This window comes from Microtus pennsylvanicus, chromosome 10 (assembly GCF_037038515.1).
Source record: "Microtus pennsylvanicus isolate mMicPen1 chromosome 10, mMicPen1.hap1, whole genome shotgun sequence".
Taxonomy (NCBI): domain Eukaryota; kingdom Metazoa; phylum Chordata; class Mammalia; order Rodentia; family Cricetidae; genus Microtus; species Microtus pennsylvanicus.
In genome coordinates this window covers 23683556-23702113 of record NC_134588.1, presented here as the reverse complement: position 1 = coordinate 23702113, position 18558 = coordinate 23683556, and the positions used below count along the sequence as shown (strand labels likewise).

The window sequence follows — 18558 nt, the reverse complement described above, 5'->3', positions numbered from 1 at the left end:
TGTATTTTACTAATATTCAAGACCCATAACATGTTTTATTTCGGTATATTTGTCAAAAGTGCTTCTCATTGAAGAGAGAATTACAACAAGGCTATTAGAAGGATAGAAACTGTTCCAGACAGATCTTTCAAATCTACCTTATAAAAATCTAAGGGAGTTGTTATTCTTGTGTGCTGGTGTATCTAATCGTATATGTTACCAGTGTACCCTCGTAAGTAGTATAGCTATAAAATGTAGTATGAGGTAGATACTGTGCTAGGGTTCTATAACTGTGTAAGTAGAAGAACCTTAAGATCACTTTAGAGGTAACGTAAGATGAAATGAAGGAGCACGTATCTATGTATAAGTGTAATCCATAGGCTGAACTTAGGCCCCCTGTTCCTGACTTTATAACATAGAACTTGATAACCCTGTCGTCGTCTCAGTCTGTTAGGAGGCTGGATTTTGGAACTAGGAAGCAGGTGAATTTCCTGATGGTGTTTTACAAAAGCAAAGTTGTAGTTAGTTAGCAAATACCCAGCAGCTCCAGTTTCTCAGAACTGAACATCTGGTGCTCAGAAACCTTACCCAAAGCATTGGTTCTCTTTGAACATCTCTTCCTGAAATAGGAAGTTAATAAAACTGTAGCACTTCATCCTACTCCCTTCATGGGGGCAATTTATATCTCTCCTTTGAAGTAGATTAATCTCCTTTTAGAACAAGGTAGTTAAGATGCATTTTATGCATGTATAAATTATATGAGTGCTATTATGCATGATGCATTCATGCATATATAATGAATATATAACCAGAAACTGGGTGCTTTTTTGCAGAAAGCACATATATAAGTAAACAAATTCTCATATTTTAAAATGACTTTCAAATTAATGAAATGTTTTTAAAAATTAATGCAAATTCATTTATAGTTCTAGGTGCTTGTGTTTATGTATTAATTAAAGTTATATTGCAAAAATCTTTTTTTTTCTAGGATTATGCCAAAGAGAGATATGGGATATCCTCTATGATACAATCTCAAGAAAAACCAGGTTGGTATCTTCCTTCTAATTCTAGGAGAACAATTCATGAAGTTTAAAATAGGATCACCTGAGGCATTGCTCCAAAGGAATAACTTTGAAAAGTTTAAATGTCATTCATAACCCAATAGATACTACACACTCTATAAACATTGTCAGCTTGGAGTCCTAATCTACAAAAGAATATATTTCTAATTTTTATTATTTGAGATAGAGTTTTGTATGTTGGTATACTCAGGTGGCCCTGAACTCTTGAGTATAGCTAAGAAAGACCTTTTACTTCTGACCCTCTTCTCTCTTCCTCCGAGGGCTGATTTAGCCAGCATGCACTACCACTCCCAACCATATTTTTGTATTTTCAAATCTATATTTCAGTCCCCCTACCCCAGACAGTTTTTCTTTGTAGACCAGGCTGTCCTCAAACTCATAAAGATCCATTTGCCTCTGTCTCCTGAGTCCTGGGATTAAAGGTTTGCACCACTGCTGCCTGGCCAGATCCACCTTTTAAAACTTCAGACTGCTTTGTCTTCTCTCTTTCGCAGTGTGTCTTTCCTGGCTTTGCATTGTGGATGAAGAAGTTGGCTTGGTAGTACTACTGTCAGTAGACCTCCTTCATGTTCTTTGCTTTTGACCTTGAGAACCATAGTGTTTTGCAAACACATTTTCTACAGCTGTATCTTTGCCTTATGAGACTAATATATTTAGAGGAGATAGATAGCATACATTTGTAGTTTGACTTTTAGAATGTCCTCAAAGGTATTATTCTCTATTGTTGTTTTTACTTAATACCCAAACTTTTTTTTTAAATCAAATTAGTATATATTTAAAACAATAAGAATGATTTCTGTGGCCAGGCGGTGGTGGCGCACACCATTAATCCCAGTGCTCAGGAGGCAGACGAAGGTGGATTTCTGTGAGTTCAAAGCCAGCTTGGTCTACAGAGAAAGTTCAAGACAGCCAGGGCTATACAAAGAAACCCTGTCTAGAAAAACCAAAAAGAGAATGATTTGTGAATGTTATTTCATAGAACTATTTCTACATAATAGTTACTTTGTAACCTTTTCCTTTTGGGGAACTCTGGTTAGATGTACTATTTTGGTTAATGTTAGGATACATAATGGTTAGAGTTTATCTACTGCCAGTGGTTCATATACCAACTATAGGAAATTGTATGAGCATCAAGCACAGTTAGATTAAAGCAATGGTTCTCAATCTTCCTACTGCTGTGACCCTTTAATATAGGGTCCCTCATGTTGTAGAGAGCCCCAACCATAAAATTATTTTTGTTGCTACTTCATAACTGTAATTTTGCTACTGTTATTAATCATAATGTAAATATCTGAAATACAGAATAATTTGGTATGCAGCCCCTGTGAAAGGCTCATCCAACCCCAAAAGGTCCGTGACCCACAGATTGAGAACTGCTGGATTAGAGACTAGCGCATCTTTAGTACTTTCTCTATCACTGCTTCCTTTATCACTGCCTCATTCTCTCCTATGAACCCATACTAGCAGGAAAGGTGGTAACTGCAGCCCTGTGCCTACACTACCTGAGGCAAGGACTTTCAAGAGACTCTCTCAGCATTTATATATTCTAATCTAGATTACTCATTGTCCTGGAGAATGACATATTTACAACATATGGCCATTTTCACAGCATGTACACAAATAATTTTGTTAGCTTTGGCCCAGACAGGTGAGGATATAGTTTATTTGGCCATTTAAAGACATTAAAATGTTCACATTGAAATGAAAGATTTGCAGTGTGCAACTTCTATGACTACAGTATAGACTGAATTAGAAGGAGAATAAAAGAACATATTGTAGTTTAAGCAAGTGACAACAGTAGCTTGGTTTAAGGTAGTGGCAAAAGTGGCAGTGAAGATAGTAGAGAATCGTCTTTAGGAAGTGCAGTTCATAAAGGGGACATACTGCATACATAAAAACATCAAAGAAATTATTAAAGTAATACCAAGTTCTTAAGATAACTATCAGACAAATTATGACCATAAATCTGAATTTAAAATGGCTTTATTATGTATTACAGATAGAGTTTTGGTTCGAGTTAAAGACTTGACAGTAGAAAAGGCTGATGATGTTGTTTGGGTCCGTGCACGAGTTCATACAAGTAGAGCAAAAGGTAAGATTGGCTCAGTGGTTATAGCTCTTTTGCTAAGTATATTAACTTTTAAAAAAATTTTAGTGTGTTTTGCCAGCATCTGTGTCTGTATGTGGATATGTATATGTATGAGTGCAGGTGCTTGCAGAGTCCAGACAAGGGCATTATATCTCCTGGGACTAGAGTTGCAGGCATTTGTGAGCTGCCTGAAGTTAGTGCTGGGAATGGAACGTGAGTTCTATGAAAAAGCAGTACATACTCTGAACTGCTAATCCGGCTGTCTCTCCTGTTCGTATAGTATGTTCCTAAAGTTGTAATTATTAGATAAGAGAATTAGATTGGAAGAAGAAAGCCAAATGTTGCATTATGGTAGTCAGAGGCCACGTGTGGCTATTTAAAATTTAATAGCTTTAGCTGGGCAGTGGTTGCACGGGCCTTTCATCTTCGCATTCCAGGAGACAGAGGCAGGCAGATTTCTAAGTTTGAGGCCAACCTGGTCTTCAGAGAGAGTTCTAGAGCAGCCAGAGCTACACACAGAAACCCTGTCTTGGGGGGAAGATTAACAGTTTTGTTGTACTAGTTGTATATTGAACCATATGAGTGCCCCTTTCCTTTTGGGACAGTGCTTTTGGAAGATACAGCATTAACATTAACAGAAATATTAGGATTGTTCAAATCTCAACTTTTATGGAATAATGGCTTTGACCTACTCGTCAGCATTTTCTAAAAATAGTAATGACATTTGTATTTGTTACAACTTTGTAACTCCCTGCTTTTCAAATTTAATCATGCCTACAGGTATGTGAAGTGGACAGAATAGACATAGCTAATTCACCGTATAAAAGAGGAAACTAAGGTTCTGAAGCTGCTTGTCTAGTCTCATAGTGATTGGTAGAATATGAACAGAATTGTAAAAGCTAAGACATCTTTGTCTCTTCAGAAGAGTTTATTTAATGTGTCCCATGTTACAACATTTCTTAAAATTGTGTTTTAAAGTGTTTTTTAATTACAGATTAATATATTTAGTCTATTATTTGAAAATTTTTGACATTTTATACCCATGCCTCTCTCTACCATTAATTACTCTTAAAGAATAAAGAATAATTAGTGGTAGTTTGTCTATTAAGAGTTTACATATTCTAATATCAAATTCTTAAGTGAATATTGGTGTTGACTTTGAGAAGTATACTAATAGTTTTAAATTTCTAAATAATGTTGATTTGTATTGGTGAAAGCTTGGGCCATTTATTCTACCAAGAGACAATCACATTGTAATTTATTGTCTTTTTCTAATTAGATAAGAGCCTGCTGTTTGTTTTTTCTCTTTTTAAAAATTAATTTGTTTAAGATTTATATAATGCGTGTATTTGTGTGGGTACTGATTACAGGTGTGAGCTATTGTGTCTACCAGTTTCTTTTTTATTTTTTTGGCTTGTTTGTTTTTTTCTTTGTAGGCAGGGTCTTTCCACGTAGTTCTAGCTACCTGGAACTCTATGTAGATTTGGCTGGCCTTCAACTCACAGAGATCAACCTACTTTGCTAAGATTGAAGACGTTCACCACTATACCTGGTGAATCTTTTATTTTATTAAGCTATGTGACATGAGTGCTGGAAACTGAAATCTGTTCTTCTGAAAAAAACAAGTGCTCCTAGCTGCTGAGCCATCTGTCCAGCCCAATGTTTGATTTAGCTAATGGAAAGATGGAAATGCATGCTCATGTAAGCCTGGACCAAGACCTATTCTCCTCCCTGCTTTTAAAGATTTTCTCTTCCATGTCTCTTTGTTTTGTTATTTATTTGGGGTTTTGTTGTTTTGTGGAGGTTTCTTTTCTTTCTAATTTTGTGTCTTTGGGTGCAGGTGTCCTTGGAGGCCAGAAGCAATAGATCTCTAGCTAGAGTTACACATAGTTGTGAGTTGCCAGATTGGATGCTGGGAGTGGGACTCAGATTCTCTCATGACACATTCTCGACAACTGAGCCATTTCTCTAGTTTCTCTATTCAGACTTTAAATACATCAGTGAAGCTGAGAGTGGTGGTGCACATCTGTAATCTCAGTAAAATAGGGATTACAGTTTGAGGCCAGCCCGGTTATGTAGGTCTCAAAAGAAAGTTTGAGCCTTTTCCTGTGGGAGCAGCTGGGTTGAGAGGAGCATGGCCCTCTCCTCTCCCCGTCATGGCTTGTGCCCATCCCCTCATGTCGGTGTACTCTGAAAACGGGGGGTCATCTTGCAAGAATGCCACTTTGCCGTTTGACTGGATATTGTGAACTTTGTTCGCCCCACCTTGAGGAAAAACAACAGACAGCCCTAAGCCATCAGTGAATTAGCAGGTCATCAGACCAGTGCCTGAGTCTTGGGGTACTGGCAGAGCTGTGGCTCGAATTCCAAGAGTTGGAGGTGGTGGTGCTCATTGTTCTGGCCAGGGTGCCTTTGGAAACATGTGTCATGGAGGCCGCATGTTTGCACCAACCAAAACCTGGCATCGTTGGCACCACAAAGGGAACACAACTCAAAAGTGATAGCACCATCTGTTCTCCCCTGGCTGCCTCAGCCTTACCAGCTTTGGTGATATCTAAAGGTCATTGAGGAAGTTCCTGAATTCCCTTTGGTAGTTGAAAATAAGGTTGAAGGTTACAAGAAAACCAAGGAGGCTGTTCAGCTGCTTAAGAAACTTAAAGCTTGGAATGACATAAGAAAGTTCTATGCCTCTCAGAATGAGAGCTGGCAAAGGCAAAATGAGAAACCAATGACATATCCAGCCCAGGGGGCCCTGCATCATCTATAATGAAGATAATGGTATTATCAAAGCCTTCAGAAACATCCCTGGTATTACTCTGCTTAATGTCAGCAAGCTGAACATTTTGAAACTTGCTCCTGATGGGCATGTGGGACGTTTCCGCATTTGGAAGTGCTTTCCGGAAGTTAGATGAGTTGTATGGCACTTGGCTTAAGGCTGTTACCCTCAAGAGTAACTGTAACCTTCCCATGCGCAAGGTGATAAACACAGACCTTAGCAGAATCTTGAAAAGTCCAGAGATCCAAAGAGCCATCTGAGCACCATGCAAGAAGATTCAGCGTAGAGTCTTGAAGAATCCTCTGAAGAACCTGAGAATCATGTTGAAGCTGAACCCTTATGCAAAGATTATGCACAGGAATACCATTCTTCACCAGGCCAGAAATCACAAATTCTGGGTGAAGAAACCGGAAGCAGCAGCTATAGTAGGAGGCTGCATGTTTGTTTCCTGGTCACCCAGACTCCCAAAATAATCACACAGAAACTATATTATTTAAATCACCGCTTGGCCAATCACTTAAGCGTATTACTAGCTAGCTCTTACATCTGGAATTAACCTATCTCTATTAATCTGTGTATCACCACATGACTGTAAATTACCGGGAAATTCCCAGTGGCAGCTACATGGCGTCTACTCTGCCTTTCTTTTCCCAGCATTCAGTTTAGTTTTCCCCGCCTAGCTCTACTCTTTTGCCCTATCATAGGCTAAGACAGTTTTTTTATTAGCCAGTGGTATTCACAACATACAGAGGGGAATCCCACATCAAGTGGCTCTGGCTGCCAAATCAGAGAAGGAGACTGCAGACAAGCCTGCAGAAAGTAAGAAAGAAAAGAAGCCTGTAGGACAAAAGGCTGCAACTACCAAGAAACCAGCAGCTGAGAAAAAACCGACTGAAGAAGAGAAAAAGCCTGCTGCTTAATCTATTAAAATCTTTCATTCCATAGAGCAAATAGAGACAGTCTATTTGAATAAAAACCTGATCAAAGATAAAAAAGTTTGAAATGATATATTATTGAAATTGTTATAAGATAAACCTGATATTTTTTTATACTGTATAGCAATATTTAATTTTTATACCATTTACAATGTTTTTAAAATTTATTTCTATGTATGTGTTTGTGCAAGTTTTGTCCGCTCCTGGCAGGCCAAAAGAAGGCATCGGGTACTCCCCTCTCACTGTGCCCTTGAAGTAGGACCTACACCTCAGCTAGGCTAGAAGCTGTTACACCCTAGTCATGCTTCTTTCCACAGTTTTTTGGTTTGGTTTGGTTTCGTTTGGTTTTTCGAGACAGGGTTTCTTTGTAGCTTTGGAGCCTGTCCTGAAACTAGATCTTGTAGGCCACGTTGGCCTTGAACTCACAGAAATCTGCCTTCCTCTGCCTCCTGAGTGCTAGGATTAAAGGCATGCGCCACCACCACCTTGTTCTTTTCATTATAAAAATAATGTAAGGAGTAAGTAGAAAATCAACCATAAATATTTCAAACTAATTTTCATGAACCTGAGTGTGAAGGGTGTATTTGAGTCAGTTTCATAATACTAGTTTTATAACCCACTCTTTAATCTTGCCATATCTGTGCATATAAGTATTCACTGAGTTACTGTGTTTTGTTTGTGGTGCTGGGACTCAAACTCAGGCATGCGTACATACACACATACCCATTGCTCTTATTTTTTTACTTTATACAGAAGGATAGTATGGGGTCGGGCGATGATGGTACATGCCTTTAATCCCAGCACTCGGGAGGCAGAGGCAGGTGGATCTTTGAGTTCAAAGCTACTCTGGTCTGCAAGAACTAGTTCCAGGACAGGTTTCAAGGCTACAGAGAAAAACCCTGTCTCGGGGGGGGGGGGGGGGGGGATAGTATGTGCTGCTCCCGGTTTTCTTACTGTATGTAGGGCAGTGCTTTACAGAATGCTGAACTAAGCAAATCGTGACCTCACTGTTGCCACCAGAGTCAAAGAAAGAACATTTGTGTTTGTCAGCACATGGCAAGAACTTGGTCTCATAAATACTGGTGGGGATGGTTTGAGTGAACCATTTTCTGTCAAGACACCAGTACTGACTTTCTGTTCTGGGTTCTCAGAATCCTTCTGAGCAGACTGTCTTTAAAGCTGTAGTATTTAGGAACACTAACAGAGAAAGCTTGGAGACTGTAGCTCTGGAGTTGCATGTAGGCCTGTTGAGTTAATGAAACCTACAAACTTATGGAGTAGGTAATAAGAGTTTTCATTCTTCTATGTGAATAGTAATGTTATGAATGTTTTTAACATTATGACCATTTACATATTTAATTTTCTTAACATACATCCTAAGAAATGTATTTATTGAGCCGGGTGTAGTGGCGCATGGGAGGCAGAGGCAGGCAGATCTCTGAATTCAAGGCCATCCTGGTCTATAAAGCAAGGTCCAGGAGCCAGGGCTAGATAGTAAGACCCTATCTCACCAAAAAAAAAGTATTGACTAACCAGTGTTTTTAAGCTTAAAAAAAAATTACAGGGTATATTTAATAGATACGGTTTTCATTATTTTGTTTTTAAGAATTTTAACCAAAATATAATTAGATTGTGCCCATTGTGAGACCGCCGTTCATTACTTTTAGTCAAGTTTACTTTCGACAAACTATAGTAGGATGCTTTGTACTTAACTCTATCAAGCATTAAATATTCTTTTTTAAAAAAAAAATGTCTCATGTGAGAAGTAAATAATGTGTTGCCATCATTTGCTTCAACTTCCTTTACTCTTATGCTCATAAGTAACATCTTGTTCCTTATATTTATTTTCCTTTTCTTTCATGTTACCTATTTTGAATTATTACCTGATTTTTTGATGGGGAGGATTTAATTATTCTTATCTCAAGTCCTTAAGAACTTTATATATTAACCCTATTAACTTTGGGTCCCCTAGAACTGGAGTTATATGTGATTTTGAGCTGCCACATGGGTGGTGGGGCTTAAACTTATATTTGGGAAATCAGCCAGTGCTCTTAACTGCTGAGCCGTCTCCAGCCCCTGTTCTATTGTTTTAAGGGTAGCTTTTCCTTTATTGTATTATTTAGTACTTATTCCCATTGTTTACTGGTTTTCTTCTGAGAGCACGCTGGGTCCTGAGCATGCTCTGCCAGTGAGGTTCTTTGCCCTGATTTTTTGTTGTTGTTGTTTTTGGTTGTCTAGGGTTTTGTTTGGTTTTGGAGATAGTCTTCTGTAGCCCAGGGTGTCCTTGACCTTGACTGTGGGTTATCTTGTTCACCTCCAGAGTTCTGGGATTATTGGTGTGTACCACCACCACACCCAGCTTTATTCAATTATTCTCCCTTGACTGGATTCCACTTAGAAGTCTCTTTGTAACCCCATTCTTACTTCTTAGGCTCTACAGATGTGGCAGCTTCTATGCTGGTGTACTCTAGGATTAGAACAGAGTGTGCTCAGAGACAACTCTCACCACCTCCTTTCATGTCTGTAGTAGGAGGCCACTTGTTCATTTCCCTGCCGCCCAGACTCCCAAAGTAATCACACAGAAACTATATTAATTAAATCACTGCTTGGCCAATCACTTAAGTGTATTGCTAGCTAGCTCTTAACATCTAGGATTAATGCATTCCAGTATTTTATATTTTACTACAAGGCTCGTGGGTCCCAGCTGGCAGCTTACATCTTTCCCCTCTAAACTCTGCCTTCCTTCTCCCAGCATTCAGTTTAGTTTTCCCCCCGCCTAGCTCTACTCTTTTGCCCTATCATAGGCCAAGACAGTTTCTTTATTAACCAATAGTATTCACAGCGTACAGAGGGTAATCCCACATCACAGGTCTGTGGCCTTTTTGTTTTTTTGTTTGTTTATTTTTGTAGTAAAGTCTTACTTTTAGGATTGTTTCTAATAAATTAAGGTGTTTTTTTTAATATACTTTGTCCTTCGTGATTTCTTTTCAATAGTAGATGTGTCAGGTCTTGGGATGTTCATTTCCTTCTGTGTTAAACTCCTAGGTTTTTCCCATAGTTTCCTTACTCTGTATGTTGAATGCAACCCCCAGCCCCCCAAGGGTGGCATCTTGAATGTGTTCAGTTTTATTATTAGCCCTGACTTTCCTTCTGTGCCTTGTCTATGATTGTGTAATATTTTTTAAAATATTTTAAATAAAGTTTATTTACTTTATTTTATGTGCACTGGTGTTAAGGTGTCAGATCCTCTGGAACTGGATCTTCAGACAGTTGTGAGCTGCCATGTGGGTGCTGGGAACTGAACCCGGGTCCTCTGGAAGAGCAGTCAGTGCTCTTAACCGCTGAGCCATCTCTCCAGCCCCATTTTAAAAATGTGTAGCCCAGGCTGGCCTCGAACTCGTGATCCTCCTGCCTCTGCCTCCTTCAGAAAATCCTACTGGCGTGCGCCACCACAACCGGTGATTGTGTAATATTTTTAAAAATTTGTTCTTGTCTTTTTTTGACCTAGAAAGACTACTCAGTGGATAAAGTGCCTACTACCTAAACACAGGGTTCTGAGTTCAGCTCCATAGAACTACCCTTAAAAGCCAGACCCTGGCATACATCTGTAACCCCATCACTGAGGTGAGGGAGGTGAAGACAGGTGGACTATACTGTCCAGGCTTGCTGGACAGTATAGTCAAAACAGCAAACTTTAGGTTCAGAGACTGTCTCAAAAATAAAAGATGGAGGGCTGGCAAGATGATTTAGTGGGTGAGGGTGCTTGCCACCGAGCCTGACAACCTGAGTTTTTTCATGGGACTCCACATGATCAAAGTAGGAAACACACTCTTACAGGTTGTCCTCTGACTTCAGTGTGCATACCATGACGTGTGTGTGCGTGTGTTTGTGTGTAGGGGGTGCTATTGAGGAAAGGCATCATGACATCATCAACCTCTGGCCTCATACGTGTGTCTATGTAGGCAAGTACATAAGCGCACACATATGTGCATGCACCATATACATATTTTTTAAAAATCTTTCTAATTAGGAAAGATTTTGTTTAATATTGAAAGGGTTTTTTTTTTTTTAATGTGTTGTGGTGGTTCTTTTGTTTCTGAAAGTTTCTCTATGTGCTCCTGACTGTCCTGAAAATCATTATGTAGATAAAGTTGGCTTAACCTCACAGGGCAGGGTACAGAGATTAAAGGTGTGTACTACCATGCCCAGCCTTTTGAAAGATGGGAAGAGCAGAATTCCCTGTAATTTCATCAGTTGTTACTAGCCACATTTTGGTGTAGTTTTTCCCCCTATACGGTCAATCTTACTATACTTATTTTTTGTTTTTTGAGACAGTGTTTCTCTGTGTAGCTTTGGTGCCTGTCCTGGAACTAGCTCTTGTAGATCAGGCCGGCCTCAAACTCACAGAGATCTGCCTGCCTCTGCTTTCTGAGTGCTGGGATTAAAGACATGCATAACCACCACCCAGCCTTGTTTGGGGTGTTTCTTTTGTTGTTGCTGTTTTGTTTTTTTGTGATCACTTTTCATGAAAATGTCTTCTGAATATTTATCTTCATATTCTCAGCATCCAGTATAAGTTATACATGGTTATCCGTCTGCAAAATGGGAATGATGCAGTCCTCAAATAAGATACCAATATTAGAAATGCTGTTAATAGTAAAAAGTTAGTGATTAATGTTAAGGGACTCTGCCTTGACTTTAAATATGTATTCCTCAAATTATAAAAGAAAACTAAACCTTCGAGAAGTGTGCTAGTCTCCATTGTGCGTATGAAGAACAGAGACCTACAGTCGTTTAATAGTTTGCCTGAGACCACTTTGTAGAAGTGATAGGATATGATCCCTGGCCTTCAGATTTTGAAATTTTCCCCCGGTGGTACTGACCCACACCTTTAATCCCAGACTCATCCCTGGTTCAGAGAGCGAGTTCCAGAACAGCCAGGGCTGCACAGAGAAACCCTATCTCGAAAAATCCATCCAAACAAACAAATGAAAAACAGGTTTTGAAATCTTTATTCAACCAAATCATTAGGTGGACTGTTAATCCTTAGTGCTGACCCTTTGTACGCCCCTCAGAACTCCATTTATTAAGGGTCTTTGTGCTGTTTTAGGGCTCTCTATTTTATTGCTGGGTAACTTTGTAATGCAGGGAGGACTGAGCTGCTTCTGTCTGAACCACTTCAGCAGCTAAAATGCTGTTTCCTCTCAGCCTGCCCTGGGTTATATAAGCACACCACCTTCCATTTCTTGCTGCATTGTGTTCTAATGGGACAAAATCCAGCTATGGGTTCTGTAGAATTATACTTAGATAATGTTGTTTTGATGGTGTGCAAGTTTCAGGGGTAATTTTTATTCAATACCTTAAAATGCCTTTGAATTTGTTTAGTTTTAACATGTATCTGAATCATACTGTAAAACAGGAAAGTGATTTCTTTTTTTGTGATTAAAAATCTGTTGATTATGTGACTGCAGAGCCAATAGATTATAGCTCTTTTGACTTTTCCTTCAACCTGTCTTTTTTTTTTAATTTTTAAATTTTTTATTTATTTTTCTTTTGTAGTATGTAGTCCAGGTTGGCCTCAAATTTACAGAGATCCACCTGCCTCTGCCTCCAAGGTGCTAGGATCAAAGGTGTGTACCATCATGCCTGACTAACCTGTCTTTTTAAAATTTGTGATTGTACTCTGGTACACATTTTAAAATTCTGTGTGTTGAAAATAGTAGCTATCTGCTTCCTTTTTTTTGTTTTTTTTTTGGCAAGCTAACACTTAACATAATAAAATAATGAAAAACCATAGGCTTGTGATGTTTCATAAGACAATCTGATGAGAAAAGTGGTCTTGGAAAGATTAATTCATTTTTATGAGGAAATGGTTTTCTAGAATTTGATCAGAGACTTAAAATGATCTGCTTTGGAGGGAGAGGGATGTATGGCACAAGGATGTATAAGTAATATTTTTCAGGTTAAGAAATTATAGCTCTCTTTAAAAGAACAGGAAGCAAGAGACCCACAAAATGTAAAAATAAAACTGGTTATAGGACCTTTAAAAATGGTGTTTTATTTAAAAAAGTAAAATTGCTTAAATTTTTTAAATGTGTGACTATCACAGAGGACAGAACTGGGAAAATGGAATGTGAAAGGCCCTCGCCTGTTAGTCAAAGTGCTTTGGTAGGAAGAACTCTGTGGATGGACCACCCCCAAAGAGCACTTGTATTCTGACTCGTAAACACTTTAATAGCACTTGTGATTGCATGATTGAAGCTCCCATGGTAGTTAGCTCAGGGTCTTTGCCAGTAGGACATAGGAGCTATTTGTTGAATGGTGAAAGTCATCTGAAACAACTTATAATTGTTCAATGTTACAAAATAATCTTCTAGATTTATGTATCTCTCTCTGTAAATTGGTAATTTACCTATGTTCTCATAAGAAACCTGTCAGATGCATTTTTTATTATTCATAGGAACTGCTGTTGAAGCTTGTCAGTTAACTGTAGGTATTTTGGCTGTGGAAGCTGATAAATAAGACATGCATATACCTGATGAGTATTTAAATTTTGACCTAATTTTAAAGTAGAGAAGCTTTTTTCCTTTGTAAAACCTGAAATAATATGTTCCTAATGTCCCATATTCTTTGTGTCTCCTGCAGGGAAGCAATGCTTCTTAGTCCTGAGGCAGCAGCAGTTTAATGTCCAGGCTCTTGTGGCAGTGGGAGACCACGCGAGCAAGCAGATGGTTAAATTTGCTGCCAAGTAAGTAAGCAATTATATCCTGTTGTCAGAATAAACAATGGTGGGAACCAAGACTCCCAGGGGTTTGGACCATTTTCATACATTAACATCAATGCTTCGTTTGTTTAAAAATGTAGTTATTTAAATTGTCAGTTCAGTGTTGCTTGAATACATTAAACTTACAAAAGAGAAAATATGGAGCACAGGCTTGTGATTCATTTGGAACTGCTGAAGCTGCACTCTTCACAGACAAGTCACATTACTTTCAAGTAGAGCGACAAAAAGCCTGACATCCTCAACAGGGCACAGCAACTTGATTTTGTTGTGTTTGTCGAGCTTTGTTTCCTCCACTACCCCCCCTTGAGATTTGCATAATGAGCAACAAGTTTTCTAACTGAATAATAAAAGAACGTAAAATAAAACAACGTACTTTTGCAGATGATTCCTGCCTGAAGGAAGTCAGACATGTATTAATAATGTTACAACTTTTAACTTTGACACCAAAGAGTTAGGGGGAAAAAAGAGATAAAATTTACTTTTTTTCCTCCAGCTGCAAAGGTATTTGCTGTCTAGCTCAACGCTCTACAGAAGCACATTATTTTGTTTTGTTCAGCTTATAAGAAATAGTATGTTGAGGTAGGAAAGAAGGTAGAGGGTGCTCTGACTCTAAGGTAATGAGAGTTTCATTTGTGGCTCATGATGCGGCTGTTTCGTTAGCTGTTTTTCTTAATTAGTGTTCCCATGATAATAATGAAAGAAGACATAGGGAAATGGATGAATGGCCTACATTTTAAGTAATAGTATTCCATAGATGTAGGTGTTTTTAAAATAAATTAAATCTAAAGCAAATACTGTGTTTTTCTATTGTTGAAAGACATCTTTGTTCTTTAGATGCAGGCTTTTTAAATTTTTAAAATTTATTTTATTGTTTGTGTATTTGAGTGTTTTGCTTACATGTATGTATGTACGACACATGTGTGCCTGGTGCCAAAAGGCCAGAAGAGGGCATAAGATCCTCTAGAACTGGAATTACAGATGGTTTTGAGCACCCATGTGTGGGTTCTGGAAACTGAGCCTAAGTCCTCTGCAAGAATAGCAAGTACTGTCCACCCCTTAGCCATCTCTCCAGTCCCTAGATGTATATCTTCAAAGACACATTAGCATAAATGGAATCATGAATTCTAGAATTAGAATGAGACTAGCATGATCTAATGTGACGTCTGAATTTGTTTTGGACTCACCCTGGCCCCAAGACAGTAAAGTGCTCAGCAACTAGAATTGGTTTAGAGATTTACTTAGATCAGTTTTATTATTACATACCTGTTTTTATGTTTGAAATTTTCAGCTCCATGAGTTTTATAACTCAGTGGTAAATTTAGTAGTTTAATTCCATCAGTGTGGTAGCCTCATTTGTTCCTTGGTCTTAGACTGCTGTCAGAGACCCACTCTGGTCTTCTAGTCGTTAGGTTTGTTTTCATAGAGTGTGCTTGGGAAATACGTTCTCCACCCAGCATCTGAAGGTCAATGTGTGGACCACATCTATGTAGGTGACTCTGGTTTCTATTGATAAGCTGTGTCTACATAGAAAACCTTCTGTACAAAAGGAAAGAGATGGCCATGGAAATACCGTTGACATGATGAACTATATTTAATATATTTAAAATACTAGGTAAAATTCAACCTCAAACAAAAAGATACATGGATTTTTATCTTTTATACATTATTTAGTTCTGGGGAACTAATCAGCTGACAATTTTACACTGCGCATACTTCTATTACATTGTTATAACTTCAGTGTTACATTCCTAAAGGAAATATTGTATAGTTGAACAGACTTCTGAAAATCCCATTAATCTTTAATATTCACTGTTGGGCCTCCTACTAAGTGTGGGCAGTCAGTGTCTGTGATACCTAACATTGTTCATAAAAAGTGTTCAGCTTATTTGCATCTTCCAGGAATTTCTGGGAATGAAACAAGTAACAGCAATTGATCTGTCAGCCCAAACTAACTAACTGGTAGAAGTGCTTACAAATAGTCACCCAAGCAGACGCCGTTCACCAGTGTCCTCATGTTTATGAATTAAAGAAAGGCCAGACTTCCATGCAGAAGCGAAGTCAAGAGTGATTTTTCTTGGGTTGGTCTTTTGATAAAGTACTTTCAAAATACCTGAGTTCAGTTTCCAGAAACCACTGAAAAATCCAGGCGATGCTGTTATTATACCAACACTGGAAAGGCAGAGAGACAGGAGGATCCTCAAGGCTTACTGATCAACCAACCTATTGTACTAGACAAGACCTCTCAAAATAGTGGTAGATGATTTTTTTTTAAATATTTATTTATTTATTTACTTATTTATTTATTATGTGTGTATGCCTGCAGGCCAGGAGAGGGCACCAGACCTCATTACAGATGGTTGTGAGCCACCATGTGGTTGCTGGGAATTGAACTCAGGACCTTTGGAAGAGCAGGCAATGCTCTTAACCTCTGAGCCATCTCTCCAGCCCCGGTAGATGATTTTTGAAGAATGATATTGATGGCTGTCCTCTGACCACCATGGGCATTCATTTACTTACAAATATAAGAAAATAAGTTTCTTTTATACAGAAGAGTATAGGTAATTCTATATTCATAGTCTATGAAGTAGAACTCAATCAAGATCTAGATGATGGCATTTATACTGAACAGATAAGCTGTAAATGAGTTTTTAAAGCACGTTTCTGTTAGTGTGTTAAAAATTAGACTTTATACAGTTAGGAATGTGTGGGAAAGGTATAACTAAAGCCTTTAGTTATAAACAAGTGATATGGCCAATTTTATACAATAGCCTTAACACATGGTACTTAGATTATAACTAACTTTTGGCACTAACATACTAAAGAATTAAGCCAGAGCATTAATAGTAGGTGGTATGATGACTTTGGTTACCTTATGAGAAATGAAGGTTCTTATGACTAAGACTCATGGTAATAACTGATTATTGGTAGTTGTTGGGTTACTTGATAAGACAGTTTTCTTAAGAACATTGGTGCAAACTCCAGATGAGTTATAGCACTGGTTTGCTGTCTCTATCGCTCTCTCTTTAACAAAGGAAATACTGATTTTTTTTTCCCTTCAAGACAGGGTTTCTCTGTAGCTTTTTTTTTTTTTTTTTTTTTTTTTTTGGTTCCTGTCCTGAACTAGCTATTCTAGACCAGGCTGGCCTCGAACTCGCAGTGATCCGCCTGCCTCTGCCTCCCGAGTGCTGGGATTAAAGGCGTGCGCCACCACTGCCCAGCCTGACTTTTTTTTTTTTTAACCAAGTTTCTGTCTCTAGGGTAGGGCTCAACTTGTAACCTCTAAATCAACTCGCATCTTCCTGATAGTAGCTCAAAGCCTTACACAGTATATATAGGTCTGCTTGTTAGACACTGCCCACAGATTTGTGAGTCAAATTAGAGGGGAAACTTTGAAAAATATAAGCCATTGGGCTAGGCATGGTGGCATACACCTTTAATCCCAAAACTCAGGAGGCAGAGGCAGGTAGATATCTGGAGTTTAAGGCCAGCCTGGTCTACCCAGTAAGCTTGTAGGCCAGACAGTGCTACACAGTAAGACCCTGTCTCCAGAAACTAAAATTAAAATGCATGTATGTATAAAATTATGCAGGAAACGAGATGGTTAGTTCTTGACATAGAAGGACTGGGAGATCAGTGATTCACATCCCCAGTTATGTCTGTGAGAGGTGTTTCTAGAAAAGATGGACTAGGGGGAGACAACCTCCTGGACTAGGAATCTGACAGAATAAAAGTGGAGAGTTGCGGGTGGTTTACAAGCACAGGCTTCCTTTTCCTTTCTAGACTTCCATGAGGTGAGCTGCCCTACCACTCCCTGCATGACGGCCTGGAGTACTGAAAGCAAAATACGTCCTACCTCCTTAAGTTGTCTGTGTCAGACACTCTGCCGTGGCCCTGGAGAGTCTGATTTACTCAGTAAGGGAAAAGAGTTTTAATTCATTGATACAAAAAAAAAAAAAAGATTGCAAAGGAGGAATTTAAAGGCTTTCTAGCATTAATACTAATGAGTTTGTCTCTTTAATAAAGCATGAGTGCTTTCCCAAAAAATCACCCCTTTATTTAAAAGCTTGTTGTAAAAACAGTGGGAGAAAAAGAATTATAACTGAATTTCTGGTTTGCAATGACAGCTAATTTTTCTGAATAATTTCAGTAATAAGAGATTTAGTAGTCACAAACATGAAACCTTGATGTTTCCGGAAAGATCTAACAATCCCACATACTTTTGATAAAGTTTTAATCTTTTTTTTTTTTATTCTTACCAACATGGCTATCAGCAGTGTACTTTATAATCCCTCTCTCTCACCGCCATTGTGAGGAATGCTACACCCATTGTAGCAGCTGTGTGGGGAATGAGGCTGTTAGGAAATGCGACGACAGACTTAGAATTTCAAGTACCTGGTTGCCTTCTGCTAGGCTTCTGAAGGCACGAGCATCTCTGCTGTTGGTCCTGTTGTTCACTGTACTGCCTTACAGGTATTTGTCACACAGCTATACAAGCTGACACCTCCGTAATCGCTGTCTACCCCATAGAGAAAGTGAGTGCTCCTGAGACTGAAATTCAGATATTGGTGTCCCTTTAAATTACTCTTTTCTAAAGTGGTGCTTAAGACCTTGTCAGTTGTGCTGTAGTGTGACATACACGTCCCTAAAAATCACTGTACTATGTGAAATTGTGCAATAAAAATCAGTTTATGCATAAGTGAGGTTAATAGCATAACACTGAGAAACTTAATCAATGACACATTTTTAAAGGGCAAGAGTTTTACTTTTTAAAGGTAAGTTGAACAATTTCCACAAATGTTGGGAGTAGATAAATACACAAATGTTGTGAAGTAGTTGTTGAAGCTGCCTGGATGTTAGCAGTATGTGTTCCTAGTGTTTCTTCATGGTTGAGGTCACCCATGTTACCACTACAG

At 38.5% G+C, this 18558-nt stretch overlaps 1 protein-coding gene and 1 pseudogene across 1 annotated transcript in view; both read left to right on the top strand.

Annotated features, from left to right (window-relative positions):
• Positions 1-18558, top strand: part of Dars1 (aspartyl-tRNA synthetase 1) — a 62040-nt gene that overhangs the window by 1234 nt on the left and 42248 nt on the right. Inside the window, exons 2-4 of the mRNA XM_075987813.1 lie at positions 968-1025; positions 3061-3153; positions 13507-13609. Coding sequence (XP_075843928.1) covers positions 968-1025; positions 3061-3153; positions 13507-13609 — 254 coding nt within the window. The remainder of the gene's footprint in view (positions 1-967; positions 1026-3060; positions 3154-13506; positions 13610-18558) is intronic.
• LOC142859175 (large ribosomal subunit protein uL4 pseudogene) lies at positions 4593-6846 on the top strand (annotated as a pseudogene).